General features: G+C 43.8%; 1 protein-coding gene across 2 annotated transcripts in view; it reads right to left on the bottom strand.

The window, feature by feature from the left end:
* Nucleotides 1-17,128: 17,128 nt before the first annotated feature.
* The window catches only part of Ngly1 (N-glycanase 1), a 46,677-nt gene continuing 39,251 nt past the window's right edge, over nucleotides 17,129-24,554 (bottom strand). The window contains exons 11-12 of one of the 2 annotated variants that reach the window (XM_057769334.1): nucleotides 18,202-18,379; nucleotides 17,129-17,803 (exon numbers count right to left, since the gene is read on the bottom strand). In XM_057769334.1, the coding sequence (XP_057625317.1) occupies nucleotides 17,628-17,803; nucleotides 18,202-18,379 (354 nt within the window). In that variant the 3' untranslated portion in view covers nucleotides 17,129-17,627. The remainder of the gene's footprint in view (nucleotides 17,804-18,201; nucleotides 18,380-24,554) is intronic. The other variant, XM_057769335.1, reaches the window with a different exon arrangement.

A 24,554-nucleotide genomic window follows, 5' to 3' on the forward strand; every position in this document is an offset into this window, starting at 1 on the left:
CTCTTCCTTTCTCCCTCCTCTCTCTTCACTCTTCCCCCTTCCTTCACCTCCATCCTTTCCCCCCCCTCCATTGAATAAAATTGGGACCCAGGTCGGTCTTGAACTTGTGCCAATCTTCCTGCCTCAGCCTCCGGAGAGTGAGGATTTCATGTGTCACATCACCATGTCCAGCTTAAGGCTCCATTCTTCACAACACAGTGAATGCTGTACAAAAAGAAAAAAGAAAAAAAAAAATGAGAGCAGATGAAGCTGTGCTTCCTGATCCTAAACCCTTAGCACCTATTCACGCTGTCAATGAAAGGTGCAGCTCTGGGGGGGGGGGGGGGATGAGAGAGGGTTCAGTCTGGAGCCAGATAGGAGTAACCATGGCCCAGGAACACAGATTTCAGGTCACCCCAGACATGTTCCAATGGAGAAACAGTTTCACAAGCTTTTATTTTTACAGGCTCTTTCCAAGGAGATGTACAGGAATATCGGGTCAGAATAGCACAGCAAAGCGGGTTATTTCAGATGTTCTCTGCTGACATCCTAAGCTTTGGATGGGTGAAAATCAGTGGCATAAGCTAACACCATAGGACAGTCACAAGGGTAGATCAGACCAGAAGGGGAGAATGGCAAACAGCTAGTGTGAGATTCCCCCTTGACCCGCAATGTTCCAGCCCTTCACGTGATATCACCACATTCTCAATGCCTTGTTTGCACGTTGCTTCAGCTGTGCTAGCTTGAGCCTTTCAGACCTAGGCTGTAAAGCTTGTTTGCTGGACCTTAAAGACCATAATTATGCAAGAGAGCAGTCACCACAGACTGTCACTGAACCCGGGCAAGATACTTTAGCTTCTGTCATACTGAGGCTACCAGGGTGACAGTATCTGTGTCAGTATTCAACTGAGATTCCAAAATGGCTGTGTGAGGAAACCCAACTTTCTGGGGGAATCTCAGAGACCCTTCTTTGGTATCAAAGAGAATCCTCCTGGATCTAGAAACTTCTGGGAAGTCCTAGTGGGCAAGAAGAGAACCCATAGCCCTACACAAGAAGCCTCTTGCTGAATGGCGGAGAGTAACTGAACGTGTGTTCGCAGGCAGGTACAGCAGGGCAACACTCAGCTCTGGGTTGCCAAGGAGCCTGGTCCCCATTGGCACAGCAGAGAGGATATCTTAAATCCTTGCACAGAGGCGTTTTCTGTGTGTGGCGTTGGCAGGTGGGGGTGGTGGCCTGGTGCTTAGCTTCAAACCCCAGGATTGGTATGGACTCAGCAGATCCTTTCATAAACTAAATGAACTAATTTCAGTTCCCATCCTGCTGAGAGGTTATGTAACACTAGGCCTGTGGTTCGGCTTGTCCATCTGTTTGGTAGGCAGGGGCCCCAAGAGAAGACCCATAAAAAGGTTCTGAAGAATTTAGAGTTGCCTCTGCGTTGTTTGATCTAAATTATGAGCAGATGTCAAACCTTCATTGTGACAATGGCACCATTCTCTTCACTGTCTTTCTTCTGACCAGAGGCTTCTCTAGCTTGACACCATGGCTCACACCTACAATCCTAGCACTCTCAGCAGCTGAGGCAGGAGGACTTCTGGGAAGTCAATGCCAACGCCAGCCTGAGCTACAGAGCGAGACCCTGTCTTAATTTCTCTTCCTGATGCCATGATAAACTGCCAGGATAAAAGCAACTCAAGGGAGAAAGGAAACATTTACCTTAGCTCACAGTTCAAGGCTATAGCTCCTAGTGACTGGGAGTGGGAGGTCCAGACTACAGTCAGTCATGTGGTGTCTGCAGTCAGGAAGCTGAGAGCAAGGAAAGCTACTGCACAACCCCTCCTCTGCTTAACCAGTGAAGGATCGGCAACATTGGAGCTTCAGCCAGGGAACAGCGGCACTCAAGACACTCACGGTGCAGGGTTTCCCACATTAAAGTAATCAAGAGAGTCCCACACAGGCGTGTCTCCCAGGTGGTTACAGATTTTATCAAGCACACAATTACTATTAACTGCTGCAGACTCTGCCTCGGAAAAACTCCAAGCCAACCATTTCTCCAGCTTACGAAAACCTTTTCTTCCTAAGTCAAAGCTACTTTCATTGTGATATTTGACATTTTGGAACTTGATTGGGCTGATTTCCAAGAACTGAGCATTAAAAATGTTCTCTGTTTTAAATAAGATGGTTTTCCTATGTTACTCCACAGCAATTCATTTTAGTTGCTAACACAGTAACACTTTCTCTAGTTTTAAATTTAGATTCTGCTAGCCACTACAGCTTTACCCATGACTGCCTGAAAGCTTTTGCACACTAAAGCCCTGTGATTTTATCTTATATTTCTATTTAATCTTCCTAACAACTCAATAGGTACTACATTATTCCTTTTCTATGTCTGTACAAACAGACATTAACCCAACGAGGACGTGACACAACCAATCTGTGACCAAATCTGCACTTCCCTTTTAATTGTGTCAATGATCTGATTATAAAATAGACTTAAGAGACCAGCCGGATGGGCAAAGGCGTTTGCCGCACAAGCCTGATTACTTGACTTTGATCCCTGGAACCACAGAAAGATGGCCGAAGAGAACCAGTTCCACACAGTTATTCTCTAACCTCAGTGTATTCACTGTGGCCAGGGTGTCCCTCTTGATCAAATAAAATAAAAATAATCTTAAAAGAAAACTTTTTATATTATTTTTTTTTACACATGTGTGTATGGATGCCTGTGGAACCAGAAGAGGGCTTTGGATCTCCTGGAGCTGGGCTTACAAGTGGTTGGGATCACCAAAAGTCTAGGTGTGGCACCTGCACCATGGACGGGTTCACAAGTTGGGCAAGGGGCTGGAAAGAGAGAGAGAGAGAGAGAGAGAGAGAGAGAGAGAGAGAGAGAGAGAGAGAGAGAGAGAGAGGAAAGGGGAGGGAGGGAGAGAAAGGGAGGGGGAGGGAGAGAGAGAGAAGAAGGGGGAGGGAGAGAGAGGAGGGAGGGAAGGAGGGAGAGAGAGAGAGAGAGAGATCATCATTGAAACAGAATGCCAATTTTATTGTGTCCCAGGGCAGCTTATATAGTGCTCTCCTTGATAAATGGCCACACCCTAGCTCTCAGGATTTTTCAGCTGCAAGCTCACCAGAAACCACTCCCCTGCCATCAGGAACTCATGAGGGTCTCGTGCTCAGTGCAGCTGCAAACATAGGAAAACAAGTTGTTTACTCTGGCAGGCAAGGGGGTCATAGAAAGTCAGGGTCTGAGGGTCTGCAGTCCCCAACATTTTGAGAACTTGGGTCTTCTGAAAGAACAGCAAGTGCTCTTAACCACTGAGCCATCTCTCTTGCCCCACAGCAGAATTAGGAAGCAAGAATCATCAACAAACTCAAGTGTGTATGAATGTCAAAGCTACTCATTTTTCTTTTTAAGAAGTTTTTAAAATTTATATATACACATGCATTTTTCCTACCTGAATGCCAGTGATCCACATGTATGCATGCAGTGCCCTCGGAGGCCAGAGCGAGTATTGGAGCTCTTAGAACTGGAGTTATGGACACCTGTGAGCCCGCTGTGGGCACTGGGAACACAACAGAGCCTCTACAGGAACAGTCAGTGACTGAACCATTTTCCTCCAAACCTTTTGAGACACTGTCTTAGCATGTGTGTGTGTGTGTGTTTGTGTGTGTGTGTATGCAGACAGGCAGGTAAACAGACTTATGAAGCAAGAATCATCAACAAACTAGGGTGTGTATTTGTGAATGTCAGAATACTCATTGTTTTCCTTTTTTTAAATTTTTAAAATTTTTAAGTATATGCAATTTCCTGCCTGCCTGTGGGGCAAGAGAGATGGCTCAGCATATAATATCGAAAACGTTGGCCAGACTTGTAGCAGTCTTCCGGACTCTTCTGAGTGCTGGAATTATAGGCATGTAATCACCATGCAAGGTTCTAATTAGCTTAGAATAAGAACCCCCAAAATGATTGTCAATCCTCCAAAAGCCACTGCTGCCTCTACCTCAGATGACCCCATTTAATGTTCGTCACTATTTGGTACAAACTGAATCAGATGAACATAGACACACATGTTTCTGACATTCTCTAAGCCAAATAGCAGCAGCTAATAAGACTGAAATAAAGCAGGAAAGAATATTGCATGACAGTGCTTGTCATGTAAAGATAATTCTTAAAATATTTTAAATATTAGCCAGGCATGATAACATATACCTCTAATCCCTGCACTTGCAAGGCTGAGGCCAGTCTGGGCTACCCAGGGAGTTTGAAACCAAACTGGGCTGCATTTAAGATGTCTTTTAAAGATAATTCCCACTGTCGGGCATCAAAAGTCCCTGCATCAGCTCTCTTGCCTCACCCGATCTGCTGATTGCACTTGGGCGTGAAAAACTTGTTCTGTGGCTACTGTGGGCCCTGGCAGGCTCCACCACAGGTATTGTCTTGTACTTGAGAGTGAGAACTGTCTAGTATCATCACGCTGGCTGGAGGCAAAACTCTTGAGAAACAAGTCGGCTTTGGCTTGCAACCATCTACACATATAATTAGTCCAGTGTTCCAACAGCACAAGGGCAGTTTATCCAGTAGCAGCGCCGCTCTAGAATGGTGAGAGAAATGCTACAGTTGGCTTGCAGGCCAAAATCGCCGGCTATAGCTCAAAAGAATTAAGAGTGTTTTAAATAACTTTGAAGCAGAAGCTGACTTCCCCCATCTCCCTCAGTACTTGGCATATGGGCAGCTTGACACTCACCCTACAATTAGGAAAGACAGCGTGTGAACGTCAAAGGAATATGCATATAGAGTCAATCACCTGGAGCCAGAATCACTGAATCAGCTTCATTTCCCTTGTTTTCAGTGACTGGTCATTGTCGTCTGGGAAGACATAAAAACAGAGCTGCATTGTCAGCTGACAGTTAGGGTTCTGATCCCTACCCTGTTGTAGAAATACGACCAGCGGGCTAAGTTCCTAGCACCCAGCCGCCCGCATGGCTAGCTTATGCCCCGAAATAATTACACGGAAACTGTATTCTTTTGAACACTGCCTGGCCCATTAGTTCCAGCCTCTTATTGGCTAGCTCTTACATATTGATCTAACCCATTTCTAATATTCTGTGTAGCACCATGAGCTGGCTTACCAGGAAAGATCTTAACCTGTGTCTGTCTGGAGTGGGAGAATCATGGCGACTCCTGACTCGGTTTCTTTCTCCCAGCATCCTGTTCTGTCTACTCCGCCTACCTAATTTTCTGTCCTATTAAAGGGCTAAGGCAGTTTCTTTATTTAACCAATGAAATTAACTCCTCCATCACCCTGTCACTTAGCAGAGTGGGATATCAGTCAGGGTTGTGAGAGGACTCCATACATGGGATCTGCAGGGGCCGTTTCAATCAATTCACAGATTTTATCCAACTTGCAAGCTTTTGTGATGTGTACCATTTTTATCTGGATCAAATGATTATTCCAAGATTCTTTGATGCTTTGCTTAAGGTTAAATTGTCTCAACTTTGAAAACCACTAAAGGGCCCGTGGAAGGCAGCCCCCAACCCCAGTGCAAACTTCAATGTTGGATCTAGATTTCTTTTTAGGCAAAAGTGGTTATGATGTCTCTTAGTTACTTTTATATTGCTATGATAAGACACCATGACTAAGGCCACTTACAGAAGAAAGGTTTGTTTGGCGCTTATGATTTCAGAGGATCAGAGTCTGTGAGCATCATGATGGGAGCATGGCCGCTGGAAGGCAGGCTTGCAGTAGCTAAGAGCTCAATTATCTACCCACAAAATCAGGCAGAGAGTGTTTGCTAACTGTATGAACTTTTGAAGCCCCAAAGTCCGCCTCTGATGACACATCTCCTTCCACAAAGTCACAGCTCCTAATCCTTTCCAAATGGTCTCACCAACTGAATACCAAATATTCAAACATTTGAGCCTATGGAAGCCATTCTTAGTAAGGCCACCATATGACAGCTAATTTTCATTGCCATTTATCCTCTGGGCATGTCTGTAAGAGAACCTGAATGTGGGAGGTGCTATTTTATAAGTTATGATACACATTGAGTAAAAAGGAAAATATCCAAAGGCCATCTGAGCATGGACATTCAAATTGTGCACACAATGTCACCAGCCACCTCATGTTCCTGTCCCCAGATCTTCCCTATCATGATAAACTGAGTCCCCAGATAGACAGCTCAAAGGAACCCTTTCCATCCTTCAATTACTGTTGTCAGGTATTTTGGGCACATCAGCTGTAACTGTTACAATGGCTGAAATCCACATGCTCACATGCTCAGCTGATTTGCAAACATCCATCCAGTAATCCCAAGCCCAACATTATAATCCTTTATGTGTGTAACAGAAGACAGGAACATTGGATGAACCTAAACAATAAATCAGTAAGGCAGGTTAGGTTGAGTTTGCACAGAGAAGTAGAACATGCTGGCTTTCAAGTGAGGATTGTTGAAATTCGTACCTCCACTTGAACCATACTGGTGCAGTGATCAAGGCTTCAATGAGGTCCAAGTGGTGACTCCAAATTCTTCACTAGAAAGAAGTGTAGCTTCAGTGTTAATCCCTTTAGCTACTTCACTGTCAACATCATACAGGCCCTGGTACTTTAAATGATCATCAGTTTCCATGACTAAAAGTTCACCGGTAGGAATCACCGGTACAACCTGAAATGAACGGGAAAGTTGTCTGAGCTGGTCCATCCAGCATTCACCGGTTGGTGACAACTATGTGCCAGGAACGGAATTAGGACTTAAGCTGTGAAGAGCAGTGGATATTCTTGAGCAGAGGACTTAGATATGATTCAGCAGACTCTTTAAAAAATGAAGCGCTTAGTGCTATGGAGAATGTTCAGGAAAGTGAGACACCAGCTACAGAAGCCAATGTCTGTGTTGTGGGATTGGAAAGGAAAGGGTGAAGACACTGATGTTTTGAGAATGAACAGGAGGGAATGGTGAAGGTTTCAGGGCCAATGTGAATGAAGGCGAGGAAGGTGGAAAGGGACTCACCGCAGCTTAGCCTTGGCATTGGTGTGGGATGCCTTCCTGATGGTCACTCATCTGCTTTGTGATTTTCCCCCGCACAGTGTCTACTAATCATTAGATAAGGCTTGCTGGAAAAAGGCAATCTCTTAATCAACACAGTTACCTCCTGCTAATTATGAATAGCAAGGTATATTGTCTATGACAGAAAGCTGGGGTTTAGCCATGTCTTTAATACCTAGGCAATGCCGTCTACATCTGTACAGTTGGTACAGGTAAAGCTGCCTCCATTGCCAAGTGACAGGAGATAGGGGCCCACCCGTGCCTTGCACGGGGCTGAGTTAATCACCATCTGCCACAGTCTCTGGTGGCTCTCTGTGCTACATTTTTGTGCATCAGCCGGCAGCGCTGGGGCACCACTGCACTTAGCCATCAGACGTACAGTTCCACGTTCCTGAAAACTCACAGCCACCCTGCAATGCTGAACAGGTCTGTCATGGACGATGGAAGGCCTTTCCAATCAAGGTATTTCATTCATTCATGGAATAAGCAAACAGTGCTAGGAGGAGAGCCAGATGCCATTTGTTGGATGTTTAGATGAGATGTAAAGGGCATCCCTGCATCCCCTGCACACGGATTTGAGATTCTAATGTAAAGGGCATCCCTGTGTAGCCTGCACTAGACTTGAGATTCTAATGTAAAGGGCATCCCTGCATTCCCTGCATCCCCTGCACTGTATTTGAGATTCTAATGCAAAGGGCATCCCTGCATCCCCTGCACATGGATGACAAGCCCCAGTGGCTTTCACTTCAAACTGTAGAGCTCAGTTAAGCAGCCCAGACCTTCTGCTTACACAGTTCCCACCCCTGTCTATCTTAGCGCTGCCCTGAGAGAGAGCGGCCCTTACAGTGTAGGGTCCTACACAGGACATGTGGGAGGTGTCCAGGCCTGACAGAAGAGAGGAAGGCTTTCAGCACCCTGCTGACAGTAAAACATAATGGTGACATCTCCAGGTGTCACTAGTGCAGGAAACTGGACTGTAAGCAACATCATCTGGGGACTGTTCTGGGTGGTCTCAATTTCTCAAAAAGTATTTTCTTCTCTTGCCATTTGTTCTATCACAGAAAATCTGGCACAAACAAAGCAGTGAACTAGCCACATAATCACATTATCCAAGTGGCTAGCCGACATGGGATCTTGTCTTGACCAGGTACGATAGCTTCAAGTTATGGGGTTAACCACCCGTGCTTCTGCACAATAGCTTCAGAGTGAATGCATGAATCAGACAAACAAAAGAGAAGTGGGCCGTGACTCAAGAGCAGCCCTTATTTTCCCCATATTCTCTGTAAGCTTGGTTCCAGAGAAGGAACTAGAGAAAGCTGAAATCACTCCTTTTTCATTAGAACCAACACACAAGCAAAGGCCTCCATAATATCATGGGGAATTCTAAGGGCAAAACACACTGGTAAAATAAGAAATTTTTGTAACCATTGTAATATCCCAAATATTAGCTATGAATCTAGAAATGGCTAGCTTGTTTATGGCCTAGCTTCTTTCTTGAAAAAGAGAGAACACTAGAGTCAGGGCATCGTAGCTCACATCTGGAATCCCAGCACTTGAAGGCTAAAGCAGGAGGATGGGCACACGCAGAGCTCCAGGGTAGCCTGGGCTACAGAATGAGAGCCTGCCAGGAAAAAAAAGTAACAAGAGGCTAGAAAATGATAAACAAGTGTGAGAACCCGAGTGTGAATATCCAGAACACATTTTAAACTGTGCAAAACCATGTGTGCAAAACCAGTATTTCTGTGGCAAGATGGGAGGAGGAGACAGAGCCCCTGGAAGCTTGCAGGTCACGTAGCCTGCTGTATGCCTTGGAGAGGAGATCCTATCTCAGGAAAGGTGGAAGAAGCCTGAGTCTACAAATTTTGACGTAAAATCACCTGTGTGGCCCAGAGGTCTACCCTGGAGTGCCTCCTTCTTGTGGTGAGATGCAATCCTCATTCTATGGCGAGAGCAGTCCTGGCCCTATGGTGGGATGCAGTCCTCATCCTACAATCTGATATGCCGAAAGATCCCAGGCTCTAAGCTTCAGGAAAAAGAAATGTTAAGTAGCAGAGATATCAAACGCACATTTTGTAATTTCTTTCCTTCCTGATTCTATTTACGAACTCTTATTGTAAAACATTCACCAACAGTTCACGGAAGGAATTATTTCATAAATAGAAGTATAATTTAATCTTTATGCAACTCATTCTGCAATGGGTGGAACAAAAATTATGCTTTTTATCAGAAAACAAGGCCTAAACCCAACTCTGCATTCAATCTGAGAAAAAATTAACTTACACTCATAAAGCAAAAATGAAGTTTCCATAAATAATAAACTTTTTAAACCTCATGATTTATCATATGAAGAGTTTGAGAAATCAGATGTTTCCAGTTATAAGAATCATGCTTCCTTTGTATGACCCTGTGAGCACAGCACTGCAGGATTCTCTGGAACATGGAGGGAGAGAGGGTAAAGGGTGCGGCTCACCTAACTGGGGGCTCAGTTGCTCCGACTTATGTGGAGAGCAGAAGCCTGGTTGGGAGTCTGAAGCAGGAGAATTGTGAGTGCCAGGTGGACAAGGCTACAGAGCAAGATGCCCACAACCCTGCCCCTAAAGGAGGGCAGACTTTAGGCCCTCAACGTGTCTTTGGGCAGCTCGTCTGCAACTCGGTATATCCAGAAAACAATATTTTATTAAGGAAATGCTGGAGCCACGGGCCACAGCTCCAAGTCAGTACTAATGCCTCTGGTGCCGTGAGATGGTCTGGATCCAAGGGAAAATGTGGCTTCATTTCCTCAGCCGTAAAGCTCTGGAGTTCAGCTACCTCGCCATTCATGTTCCAAAGCACTGCCATCATTCCGCTTCAGCATTTAATGTTTCAAATCTGAGTTTACAAAACATGTAAGCTCTTTGCTGGCTGTGTTTACTAAAGGAGGATCAAAGCCCCTCTTTGCTTTTTGAGTCTTTTACATCTGCAAGCGACACTATAACATTTCAGATGACAGTGTCTCTCCACTCAAGCATTCAGTATGAGAAAAATGCCTTCCTTTCCAAACATTTACTTTCCCGAAGCCTAAATATTTCCCAAACTGTAAAATCTCTGAAGTCACATGCGTTGCCCCTCTCTTGGTCATCTTCAAGATCAGCTTTCAGCACACTGTTCTTCATGCCTCCCCAGAGACTTTGCTTTCTTCCCGCTAAGGCCCTTTCTGGTAGGCATGACTTTAGCAATTAGAAAGTAGTAGAAGATGGTCATCTTCCTGAACACACTTTATAGAGAAGATGGCTTCCAGTGTGTGGTGTTTTCTGATGAACACTTCAGGGTGCCAAGAAAGAAACAAGGCGGGTACCCTTACATGATAGGATGATGCGTGATGATGAGGGACAAACTCTGTGTCAAGTACTCACCAAATGACTGGGACAGCGGCTTGCAGAGCACCATGTGTTATGCTTCCTGCCATTTACACAGACTTGCAGATGTTCACATCTGTAGTGTGTTAGCAGTTGCAGTGCACAGCAAGAGACTGCATAGTAAACAAACTAAATTTCTGAAGGCAGGTGCTTTTGGAGAAGGGAGAACAGAGCTACCTGGGTACCAAAGAGACACTGAGAAGCACCTCTGGAGAAGGGAAGATGGAAACAAGAGGGTCTAAAGAGGCTTTGGTACTGTTGTTTTTAATTAGATGATAAGCAGATGAAAGACAGGGTTTATATTGCTTAATGATTTATTATTTATTTATGTGGGGGTGGATATTGCTTTGCGTGCACTGGCTCATGGAGGACAGAAGAGGGTGTCAGGTCCTTTGGAGCTGGAGTGACGGGCAGTTGCAAGCTCAGCATGTCAAATATGGTTGCCAGGAGCCAAAGCCAGGTTCTGTAAAAGAGCAGGATGAACTCTTAACCATAGAGTCGTCTCTCCAGCCCCAAGGTCCATCCATTCTTGAGAGGAGAGCACATCGTCTCACACTTTGCTGTCCTTAGTCTTATTACTTGTACTTTCTTGTGTTGGTTCTTAATAGTAGGCTACTAAATAATAGCAGGGCTATCTAGGATTAACATCTAAAGATACTAATGAGTTCCTTTTAAAAATAGGGTCTTTCTATGGAGCTAGACTGGCCTGGTGCCTCGGTCCTGTTACAGTCTCCCGAGTTCCTGGGTACTGGAATTACAAGTATGTGTCACCATGGCCAGCTTCTAATGATGATTTGGATGGCCAACTCTGCAGAGAGCCTTTCCCAAAATGCACTGGGGATATTCCTTACAAAACATGCTGAGAGCCACTCCCAGTATGAATTTGGAGACGGCAAGAAGAACGGAGTACATTTGTTTCATGGGCGATTGCAAGGAGTTGAGGAAAGGTGTGTGCTATAGAGATAGTTATTCCCACACAGCCTACATTCCAGGCTTGATAAGAATAATGATTACCAGAAGCTAAAGCAACCTATTCACGGATCCTAACCACATGTAATGAGCTTTCTGCCTCTTCACAGGTTACTCAGCATGTCAAATCATCTTGCTTTAAGCAACTCATAATACAGGGCAGTTAAATTAAATGTCTGAAATATAAACACATCCATATACAGGGAACATTCCTGTAGGTCACTCCTAGGCAAGTAACTTTTATATAGGACTCTACACACACACACACACACACAATCAATGAATGATCAAAAATGTGAAATGTATTTTTGATTTAGCTTTGATTTTTCCACTTGATCTACACAGAATCAGAATATTTAAAAACATGGGTTCTTAAAACATGTTAGTGAGCAGTGATTGGCAGGAGACTTCACTGCAGTGGGGGATGTATGGGGATTGGGGCCTCCAGACACCCAGCTCTAGAGAGGCTTTGCCAGCTGCACCTGCACAGGAAGTATGAGTCTGTACAGACACAGTGGGCACCCCACCTCATTTCTCAATATACACCCCAAATCCAGATTTCCTGTTAAAGTCTGTTGAAAAAGACTGGAGACAAAGCCCCACTGTGAACTGCTATACACCGTTGTAGAAAACAGGAAGAAGCTCTTCAAGAGTAAGTTGGGGGAAAATACGAATGGAGGAGTTGTGGAACAGATGTACAGAAGGTAAACTCCTGCAACTTTGGGGGCTTAGGCAGAAGGGGCCAGAGTTCAAGGCTAGCTTGGGCTACCACTGAGACCCAGTCTTAAACCCCAACAAAGCAAAACAGAAAGGCAAGGTGAGACCCTTACAGTATTTTATAATAGCTGTAGTGAATCAAGGAGAGGTGGGTTTTGCTTACATTTTCAAAGGAGAGAAGAAAAAGAAAAAAGGAAGACATTCAAAGGAATACATATGGTTTTACCCATGGTGAGATGGCAAATTCTGGACATTCCTCTGGACATTTTTGGAATTATGTAAATGTTTTATGTAAGAAAGGACTCTAGGGGAAGAAAGAAAATCGTTGCGACAAAGGAACGTTCATGCAGGTGAGTGAGGTAAAGTCTTCCAAGTGGTCTCTGCCCAGGGAAAGCGGCTGCAGCCTGCGGGCAAAGCTCAAGCTGAATGCCATGTCCCCCGCTTACACTGTTCTGCAGCCACCATCCCCTGGGGGAAGTGGTACTAAGGAAAGCTGCAAAGGTGTTCTGAAGCCCAGGCTGGCTGCTGACACGATCAGCTTGCTCCCTAACCATAAATACAGCAGGCATTTAAAGAAAAGCCACGAACATGGGAGAGAATTGAGACGAAAAAGGCACCAGGATGCAGAAACAGAGCTTGCTCTCTCTGCAGAGAAAGCACAAGAAAGCTCCAGTGTTTTTAAGGGCACAGCAGGCAATGCCATCACCAGATTGTCCACAAGAGGACAAGCAGGAAGGGAACTGTGAGGAGCCCCAATGTTAAACACAAAATATCTGAACAATGAACCCATGCACCAGAACAGGCGACGATGCTAGTGTGTGCACCTGAGTCCATATGTTATTAAAAACACCAACGTATTCTTTTTATTATTGTTTGTTTTGTTTTGTTTTGAGACAAGGTTTTCCCGGGAACTCTCTCTGTAGATCAGGCTGTCCTCAAATGCAGAGATCTGCCTTTCTGCCTCTCGAGTGCTGGGATTAAAGGTGTGCACCACCACTGCCTGGCTTCACTGTATTCTTAATATTAGCATGCAATTTTATTAAGAAACATAAGTTAAACAGGAAGTTAAGCAGTAAGCAAAAATAGCTAAGCAAAGTGGTATCTGAAAAACAAACTTCATAATAAACGTAGAAATGTAAATTAAAACTAGATATTTTCCATCCTTCAGGAACATAAAAATAGCACTACTATTTTCGCTATATATTTCTGCAAAACAAAATCACTCCGTGTGCCTTAAGGTCACTGATGCTTGAGGCACACACCAGGAATGTAGCAGTCCGGGTCCTGAGTGAGCCGGCTCCGATCTGCACAGCATGCTCTCAGGAGGCTGCAGTCTCTGAGCCACTCTGAAATGACTAGTTCATTCTGGCTGTCGGAGTGAGGCTTCACCTTTTCCTGAGCTGGCTAGATTATTCCAGTGTCACAGAGACTGGCTTCTCCAGAGTCAGCAATCCAAGAGTCAAGGCCTTTCGTGAGAAGCCTCAGAAGACCACGTGATTGCTTTCAGCAGCTGATGGGACAGCAGAGCCAGCTCTAATTTTGTGCGGAAGGGGGAACAAGAGCACGGGATTGAGGAGGCGGGCTATACTGGCTGGCTGCCACCACTGTAATTTAGCTTCACAAAAAAGGGAGGCCAGAGCTGTTTGCTAACGCCATTGCTAAGTGTGTAGTCACCAACATTTTGAATGCACATATCTTTGCATACATTCTATGTGAAACATGTAGAATGTTCTACATAGTAATGCTAGCAATAATAAAAAAGGGGAAATGGAACTCTGCAAATAAAGGGCCGTGTATAAATTACAAAATACTGCGCTGTCAAATGAGCCTGGAAATGGACATATTTCTAAAACAGCACTAAGAGGGTGCACATCCAATTTAGGTAGAGAAAACCCCACACACATGAAAACTGATCTGTGTGCATACAGGTGAAGGTCCGCAGGAAATCCTGGGATAACACATCAGGAATCTTCTCAGTTACTTCAAGTAATGGGGTAGAGTTGGGGGTGGACGCAGCATTTTTGAGATCTAGGACTACCTTGTTTGAATTAAGTTAAAATAACTTTAATAATTTTTTTTTTTTTTTTTTTTTTTTGGTTTTTCGAGACAGGGTTTCTCTGTGGCTGTGGAGCCTGTCCTAGAACTAGCTCTGTAGACCAGGCTGGTCTCGAACTCACAGAGATCCGCCTGCCTCTGCCTCCCAAGTGCTGGGATTAAAGGCGTGCGCCACCACCGCCCGGCCCTTTAATAATTTTTTAAAGATTTTATTTATTTATTATGTATACAACATTCTGCCTCCGTGTATGTCCGCATGCCAGAAGAGGGCGCCAGATCTCATTACAGATGGCTGAGAGCCACCATGTGGTTGCTGGGAATTGAACTCAGGACCTCTGGAAGAGCAGCCAGTGCTCTTAACCATTGAGCCATCTCTCCAGCCCCTAACTTTAATAATTTAAGCATCTGGAAACGGGTAAGCTAGCGTGAGGGCAATCCAGTGTGTTTCTGTGTCATGCCCTGCCAGGCCTTACAGTAGTGATGTAGCTTTCTGGAACTCCTTCTGGCTTACTTATGAATTGCCTGTTAGTTAGAAAGTGCAGATTGCTAAACAAGTCTTTAGACAACCAAAAGGCCAGGTTTGGTGGTTTGTCTCTGTAATCCTAGCACTCGAGAGTCTGAAGCAGGAGGATTGCACTGAGTTTGAGACTGGCATGGGCTACAAAACAACGAAGGCTCGGGAGTGTTGCAGTTAGCGCCCACTTAGCCTTTCGGTTTGAGTTTCACTAGGGATACGACATACCTGCTAGCTAGTGTTGATTGAGGCAGTTTTGGCAAATCTAGAGGAAACAACTATGTGCAATAAATCAGCTGGAACTTGCATTGGCTTAGTCTCCATTTCTCTCCAAAGTATTTAAGGAAGGCATGCCTGAATCTATTAGCTTGTGAGATTTCCTCAGAACCTAAGGAAAACCACAGCACTTCTATTATTACAGACCCTTAGAATTTAGAATAACTTATAGAGAAGTCAGGGGTTCTAAGAACAAGTGTGCCTTTCCCAGTCACCACTGCTGTTAAAGCATCCCAGAAACATCCATAAAATGGTACCCATAAACTCCTGAATCTGTAGCTTTACATTCTGGGAAGAAGGGATTGGGACAGAATCTTGTCTGTATTGCCATTTACTGAACTCTTTGGACAAGGCATTTAACTTTTTTGGTCTTGAGTTTTTTTTTTTGTTGTTGTTGTTTTTGTCTTGTGTTTTTTGTTGTGAGAAAATGACAAGTCCAAGCTAAACCATCTCTAATCTTGTGGATCTCAAAATTCCATGGCAAGGTGAACGTTTCTGTAGGCGTCTCTCAGTTAGAGGCACTTCTGTCCTTGTAAACTGATCTTCTTGCTTTGAGGATGCAAATAGTAAACAACAAAACACCAATAGTAAACAACACTGCAGAGAAAGCAGTCAGTGCAACTGGTTGGGGGGAGATGTGGGATTTACAGTCTTAGGAGCAATGACCACCAAAGCAAATGGCCAAACTATCAGAAGCAGGATATTGGCCTGGCCTGGTGTTATTCCTGGTCCCCTCTCATGCATTTTGCAGCTATACAGGAGAGGGTTACTATGAAAGAGCATAACTACTCTGTGAAGTGTGCCCTCTGTGGGCACCTGGATTATGAACGAGGCTGGACTGTCAGCCCGCTTGCCTAGCTCACCAGCTCCCTTACTGCTGTACTTCTTCACAAACTAATGAGAATTTTCTCAGATTTCCATACCATCCCTCAACAATTAAAAAATATATTAGCGCCTATTTGTCTCTCTGCACTGAAACTCTCATGGGAGACATTTCAGTGTGGAAACTCGGGGGCAGCTCAGAGCTAAAGCACTTCCCTAGCATATGCAAGGCCCTGAGATCAATCTCCAAATGTCCAACCACCCTTGCTCCTCACTCTGCCACATAAGGACTCAGTAAAAGCTGGAATGTATTCTCTGGGAAGATGAAGTCGAGCAGTTCTTTCAACAAGTCTAGCACGGTCGCACTGACAGAGAGCTGCAGACCTGGAGGTTTCCGGATCTCAGGGTTGACCACTAAAGCTCAGCGGAGCTCATGCCCTCACCAAGACACAGCTGCTGTCCAGTCTCTCCAGCTGCAGGTGCCAGGCCATTTTGGCTGCTATGAATAATTCCAAGTCTGAGAGTTCCATAAGATTAATATTTAAGGAGCCGGGCGGTGGTGGCGCACGCCTTTAATCCCAGCACTTGGGAGGCAGAGGCAGGTGGATCTCTGTGAGTTCGAGACCAGCCTGGTCTACAAGAGCTAGTTCCAGGACAGGCTCCAAAAACCACAGAGAAACCCTGTCTCGAAAAACCAAAAAAAAAAAAAAAAAAAACTAAACAAGGCAGATGATTTTAAAGACAGAGCCTCATGTAGCCAAGTATAGCCTTGTATTCTTTCTTCATCCTCCTTTATTCAGTTTATCTGATTGCTTTACACAGGGTCATGCTAGAACATATTTATGAGAAAAAGAGAAATGTAACTTTTTAGCAAGGGAGTAATTTGCAAAAGCTGGCCTATAATTTAAAAGTTGGTAAATAGCTAAATATGCTGATTTAAATAGGAGAGATGAAGTTTAATGACAATTTTTTGTCATTAAACTTTCCATGATTCTAATATTTTTATTGAATTGGCATTGAAACCTATAACTAGAAACAGATTCATAGAACTTAAACTATGATGAGCTACTGCACAGTACACCAAGACATGTCTCACATGTGGTCTGCTTTCTGTCTAGTGGCCATATCTCATTCATATTACCCACCTTTCTCATACAATGCAGTTTCAAAGCCAAGAATACTTTATTCAGTGAGGTAGCTTATAACTCAAAGCTACCAAGTTCCCATACATTATGGAATTTGCAATGTTATCTTTGAATTTAAGTTGTGTTACATGTTTTCAGAACCTGTGTATACTGACGTAGTTTTTAATGTTCATCATACCCAGAAAAGCCTGTTTTTAGTAAAGATAAGCACTGAAAGGTATAAGACAAAATAATTTGCTTTATTTTTTTAACTGTCCATACATTTACAATCATAAAAACCTTCATGCATATAACTTAAGAGATACTTGACTTTCATATTTATTCAAAATCAAGAGTGTTGGGAAAATCTAATCAGAAAATATTAAGTGTCTAGCAGCCCCAGATTTTATAAGTCATGAGCAGATTTAATCACGAATCCCATTATTTTTCTCTTACAAGTCTACCAAACATGTTTAGATTAGAATTTCATATGGTTACTCTATGGCAAATATCTTACACCAAAGTTTAGTCACAGCTAGAAGTGAGTTTTTAATTGAAGATTTCTTATGGTCCACACTATGAAGATACATTTTAATGAGGATTACATGATATATACCCAGCAAAAGAAACCTGTTGGACAGGGCAGTGAACTGCCAACTAGACGCACATTGAGCTAACATGCAACTGGAGGCCATGGCTTGTCCCTGACTGTGGCCAGTTTGTCCCTGAAGTTCAGGTTTTCAGAGGTCACTTAATTCTATAATTATCTCCAGGCCATTTTCTCCAGGGTCACTTAAGCTTTGCCTAAACAGCTGGGTATGTTGCCAAGCAACGCCTCCATCTCCTCTGCTTAATTCTGCTTCCAATGTGACTTCTGTGGCACCAGAAAAATCATTATAGGAACGAATATTTTTATCTGTTGGAGGGAAAAAAGAATTCGCATTTGAGTTTCGGTAAACTGAAAAGCACTGAGAGGTTTGAAACACACTTCTTATAGGACTGACACAGTTAAACCCTTTAAAAGCAGACATTTTTCTTTACACAAGAAATTTATCCTTTGGAACATAGAAATTATTTTTTTCTTCCTGCATTTGTTTCACCACGCAAACATACACACACGCACACACATACAATGCACTCAAACACACACACAATGCACTCAAGCACACACATACACACACACACACACGCACACCCATCAACCTGTCTAACACAAAATGAGATGAAATATTTTACCATAGCAATGGGAACAACTGTTGGTACACCTCAGCCAAATGCACGCAGCCCACAGGTGTTGAGCACCCTGGCACCCACCTCCCAGTAGGTTGACTTGAGCTGCGTCAGACCGCAGTTTCCACCTCACGGATCCACTCTCAAAGCTCTGGCTACTCGTTCTGACGGAAACGTTATCTATTTTGAGGCCAGCTGACCCACACTCAAACTTCCAGGAAATATACGCAAAAGATGATCCTTCTTTTCGGGCCAAATACACCTAAAAGTCAGGGCAAGTGGGAGGGATTTTCGGAAGAAATCAAACAGTGTAGAAAACTAAAGTCTCATCACTTCATGAACACATAATCATTAAAAATGAAATTTTTCTGACTAAAAAGACTGTCATCACCTTTTCTGTCACTGTCAGCAATATTTCCGGTGGCATCTTTTGGTACGCAGACAGTTACCACAGTACATGTGTCCCTCAACTATAGTCTCTCTAGAAGTTCATTATCTAAAGGAAGCATCAAGAGGAGCCATGAGCATGAATCCTCCTTACAAATGACTGATGAGCTCGGACTCAACTCCTCAGTCAGGATTTTCAGGCCTACTTTCCTACAGTGAGGCCACAGCCTCTCCGTGGACATGACATCTGCTCAGCCACCACTAAGAGCTGCCAAGGGGACACACAGGCCTGCCTTTCTAGTGCACTCCCTGTTCGCTCACAAGCAGCGCTCCTAAGCAGCGCTCCTTCCCACCTTAAAGAGTCACAGTCTAAGGAGCCCAGGTCTACAGGCTGTCCTGCCACAGGAGCCCTCTATGTGTGTCACGAGACTCACATCTATACCCCGGCCTCTGTAGGCTGACCCACACTCAGTCCCTCTAGTAGCCCAGGATTCTTCTGTCTGCACTAGCCAGACAGAACAGCACTTGTATCCAGCCCTGCCTCCACTGCTCTGTCCTAGCCTCTCTCATCAAGTCTCACTTCCTCCATGACATCTGCCTAGTCTACCATGTATCTCAGGTCCCAGGGTCTTGCCTTAAATCTAAACTTTTAGCATTCAAACCCTTCACAATCTCATCACGCCTGGACTTGCCAGCCCTCACCCCAGTGTAGTAGTTTCCTGGGCTTCTGTCTGATATAACCACATCAAAAGTGCTCGGGGGTACAGGCACTGGACTCATGGGGAGAGGCTTCTAATAAACATAGTAGTTATCAAGCATTAATATATAATTATATAATACACACAGATGAACATATATTCAAATTGACTGGTTCATTTAGAAACATATAACTGATACTTTGTAAATATGGGTCAAATGGCTGACAGGACCACATGAGTCACACCTACTGTGGCAGCGTCTTACTATATATGTACTATTTTGTATTCTAGTCTCTATAATGGGGTGAAATCAACCCACTATTATTCTACTTACTCTATTTTTCTCCAGGTTAAATACACTTGTGTGGGTAAATATATTTGGGAAGAGGGAATCTTAATTGAGAAAATTACCCTTCCTGATTATTCCAAAAGGCAGAAGAAAGTAGAATATAAAGAAAAACATGTGGATCTATAGCTCTTAGTTCATATCCAACAATATAAGTATGGTTCACATTAATGTGCAAGGGGCCGAAAACAAGAACTTACCAGAAGCTAATGCTGCCTAGTATAAGATGAGATAGTGTTTCTAAACTGTGTGTTTGTAGGAAAAAATTCAAGAACATAAATCTGAAAACATACTACAGAAGTTGTAGCTAGTGATGAAAACTTTATTCTGCAACAAAGTATCTGGAAAGTGAAGCTGTACTTGGGGTACATTATAGATGAGGAATGACCTGGGTAAGGTGAATACAAAACTCAGTTAGAATCAGTCTTAGTGCCAGATACTCCAGGCTACTAGTGATTAGAACATGGCAGAATAGAAAACAGCATATATAAATACAGCACCAGTCAGTTTTTTTTAAAAAAAATAAATACTAAAAAAAATCAAGTATTGAGAAACACATCTCACCTGAAAATAAGAAAAGCAGTTCACTTTTTATTTTTAGCAATTTAAGTTTATTCGAATGGCCAGGCGGTGGTGGCGCACGCCTTTAATCCCAGCACTCGGGAGGTAGAGGCAGGCGGATCTCTGTGAGTTCGAGACCAGCCTGGTCTACAAGAGCTAGTTCCAAGACAGGCTCCAAAACCACAGAGAAACCCTGTCTTGAAAAACAAAAACAAAACAAACAAAAAAAAATGAATACTAGATAAATTCATTTGCTTAAAGGGGGGCACATTTAGTTAACACTACAAAATAAACTGGTTACATATATATGCATGAAGGCAAGTCTAAGGAGTACAGTCTTGATTAGATGATGTGGGAGGGCCCATGCCTGGTCTTTACTGTATAAGAGAGCAAACTGAACTAGCCATGAGGAAGAACCTAGCAAGCAGCCCCCGCCCCCTGCAGCTGCCCCATGACCTTTGCCTGACTTCCCTCAGGACTACAAAGGTGTAAGATGGAACCCCCTTTCCTCCTCAAGCTGTTTTTGGTAATGTTTTATCATACCAATAGAAACTCTAGCGAGGACAATACTCATTAATGTGAAATGTTATCAGAATTAGTAAATTAGAGATAATATATCTATTGAACAATCTTGCTCTAAGAAGATGGTCTTGGGGACTGGAGAGACGACTCAGCTGTTAAGAGAATGTCTTGTTCTTAGAGAGGACCTGAATTCCATTCCTTGCACTGACATTAGGTGGCTCACAACTTCTTGTATCTCTATCTACAGAAGATCTGATTTCCCCTTCTGGGCTCACTGCCACAGGCACCTGCGCGGCACAGGCAGGCAGATCTCTGCATTTCAGGCCAGCCAGACAGCACGATCCTGCAGCAACCCCACCCCAGGATATGTATAGTCAACCATTGTTTGCTGTTCATAAGCTCAGAAGTGTGGAACTGTCAAATCCATGTAAGTTCAGGACTACCTCACTATAGCACCCTCTGGTGTTCACAATTTCCCAGTCTGTTTTTCATGTAGCTATTTGTAAAAAGAACCTGGGACCCTGGGACCCTGTGATGGTACTATGTTCCCTGGGAGTCACTGGTCTCAACTATTTTAAACTACTGGGTCTCCATCTAAGGATCAGTCACAGCCTGATGCACCTGTAAGGGGGTGGCTACTAAAGACTGTTATTTAGGAAAGAGAAGCCAAACAAAGGGGCTACCAGAAGAAAGGTGACTGGAGAGAACTAAGTCTAGGAGAAAGCAGTGAAGACAAAAATGGACATTTCTAGCTCAATAAACATTTCTAAGTCCATGTTTCCCCTAGTGGACGAGCCTCAAATACAGTCATCGAAAGTACACCAGTACACTAAGGAACGTACAGCCTGTGGGTGAAGTGCATGACACCAACTACACCAATGGGTGAGATTTCAGAACTGAGAACGTTTGCTGAGACTTTCTGACTTTTAGTGAGGGTTGAAGAACTTCAGCTTGGACTGTTGAGGTTCACTCTAAGCACTCCACTCATTCCACAGGCACCCTGTGGGCACCCTTCCCACAGATGCCCTGCAGAGCGGTTGGACTTCAAGGGACTTTAATTCACTACTGGCACACTGGTATTGCTCATGAATCCTAATTTTGGTTATTCTATTTTACCAATGAAATGAAAATGAATCCACTTTCAGTTGCTCTGTATTTAAATCCTTCTGTGTTATTTCTGACTCATTTCACCCCTAGCTTCTGAAGTTACTTCTTTGGGGTACTAGTACAATAATAGTATTACCTGCCTGAGCACCCCATACTTCCTGATTAAATAACTGCAAGATAATTTGAGTTCTGTGTAGGGATATAGCCCCACCCATTGGGGGCGTGTTCGCCTCGGGCTAATGTTTACTGATAAATCTGCTGGGCTGATCCCAGCAGCCCCTTTTCTCCGCTTTTCCTGTTCTCCGCAGGAACCTGTGGTCCTGTAAGTCTATTTCCCTATTAAAGCTGTATATATTTTTATAATCTGTCTGCATTCATTTATGTCGTCACAGACTGCAGAACATAGCATTTAATGTTTTAATAACTTAGGGCTTTTCATGACAATGAGACACGTCTGCTCCTGGCAGCACCAATCTACTTCAAGAGAACGATGGGCATCGAAGAGGCTCCTTATGGAGTTTGATAGCCATTTGGGCATGAAACTGCTCATGCCTGGACTGTTGCATAAACTGGACACAAAGAACCTGCAGAAAAAGGACTGCTGAACTTGCCTAAAGGTGAGATGGTCTTTCGGGGTTCCTGACTCATGAAAGAGTCTGCGAGACATTCTGCAGGACACAGCAGAAAATGACTGAACTGCCTTTGAAATTTCCTGCTTCATGGAAATGTCTGCTGAACACTATGGGCCTGAAGGCCGAAGATGGATGCCCCAACCGTACAAGAGAACTTTGGGTGACTGTCCAGGCAGTGAGATGTCTCTGTCATTTCTAGAGTTTGAAGTTTCTTAGTTCTTGTTTACTTAGGTAATATTATATCCTTCTGGAGTCTTTGATGGAGTTGAAGAATGGTTAGTTATAGTTATAGTTTTCCTTAGTTATGATAAAAGATAAAATAGATATAAATATTGTAACTGTAATTCTTGCTTGATAACTGTTTTGCTATATGTAATCTTACTATGTTAAAGTGAAAGCCTTTCTTTTTTGTTTAAACAGAAAAAGGGGAAATGATGGAGGTGGGTCTTGTATTAATCTGTTGCTTTCATTGGTTAATTAATAAAGAAACTGCCTAGGCCCATTTGATAGGCCAACCCTTAGGTGGGTGGAGTAAACAGAACAGAATGCTGGGAGAAAGAAGCCGAGTCAGTGAGTCGCCATGATTCTCCCACTCCAGACAGACGCAGGTTAAGATCTTTCCTGGTAAGCCAGCTCGTGGTGCTACACAGAATATTAGAAATGGGTTAGATCAATATGTAAGAGCTAGCCAATAAGAGGCTGGAACTAATGGGCCAGGCAGTGTTTAAAAGAATACAGCTTCCGTGTAATTATTTCGGGGCATAAGCTAGCCATGCGGGCGGCTGGGTGCCAGGCACAGCCCTGCCGCTCATATTACAACAGTTCTGCTCCTCCAATTTCATTCCCCACTGCTCTGCATATTCCTTTCCATACACTGTTCCCTGAGCACACCATGTTTCCACTTCTGTACGTCCCTAGTCACTATTTCCATGATCCTAAACTCTGCTTCAGAACATGTATGAAGCTGAGAAACTCTCCATTTGTTTTCTTACAAAAGCCTACCCACATCTTATTTCTGAATCAGGAAGTTAGTGACTTCTTAAAAAATCTCTTTTTCAACAGCTGAGATTCATATTCTTCTAGAACTTATGCTATCTATCAAATTGCTAGTCCACATATCCTTCTTATATTACTAGGTCATGGTGTTAGAAGTTACTATTGCTGTGATGAAACACCAAAACCAAAAGACCTCGGGGAGGAAAGGCTTTATTTTGTTCACAGGCCTATATAACAGTTCATCATCAAAAGCAGCGAGGGCAGGAACCTGGAGGCAGGAGCTGATGCAGAGGACACGGAGTGGAGCTGCTCGCTGGCTTGGTTCCCATGGCTTTCTCAGTCTGCTTTCTTATAGAACCCAAGACCACCAGCCAAGGGATGGCCACACCCACAATGGGCTGTACCCTCCCTCATCAATCATGAATTAAGAAATGCCCTATGGCTTGTGTACAGTTTGATCTTATGGAGGCATTGTCTTAACTGAGGTTTCTTCCTCCTGGAGGCCATTAGCTTGTGTCAAGTTGACATAAACTAGCCAGCACAGTCACAGGCCCCTTGAGGCCTGTTTCTTTGTTCATTTCGCTAACCACTTTTTTCAACCTGCATGTGTGCTAAGTGACTAAATGAAAAATTCTCGACACAAGTGAGTATAGTGACAGGAAAAATGTTCACAAGTCGAGCTTGAGGTGTAAATTGATGGAAAGCTTGTGAGCATGTGCACACCGAGCACTACAGGGATAAAGGATAACAGGCGCCCTCAAGGCTGCAGATTCAGCCCATATTCAATCACTCTTTCTGACACTCACCAGGCTGCAGTAAACACTGACTATGTATTAGGCACCAGATACTTGAGTATGGCAAGAAATGGGAAATGGAGATCTTGAAGATGCTACTGCTCTAAGGAAGACAAGTCTATTCTTGCACACAGCTGCTGAAGAAATGTGAAGACAAGATGCACAGCACGTAGTGAAAAGACTCTACAAATGGTGAAAGTTCCAGATAGCTGGGCCTGGACATTAAGCAAGCTCTGAGGACAAGCATTCAGTCACAAAGGTAAGGAAGTTCTGAGGAGACAGCAAAGGGCAGGGTAGTTGAGGTTCTGAGGAGAAGGCAGAAGGGCAGGGTAGTTGAGGTTCTGAGGGGAAGGAAAGGCAGGGTAATTGAAGTTCTGAGGAGAAGGTGGAAGGA

The sequence above is a fragment of the Chionomys nivalis genome, chromosome 5, assembly GCF_950005125.1.
Source record: "Chionomys nivalis chromosome 5, mChiNiv1.1, whole genome shotgun sequence".
Taxonomy (NCBI): Eukaryota; Metazoa; Chordata; class Mammalia; order Rodentia; family Cricetidae; genus Chionomys; species Chionomys nivalis.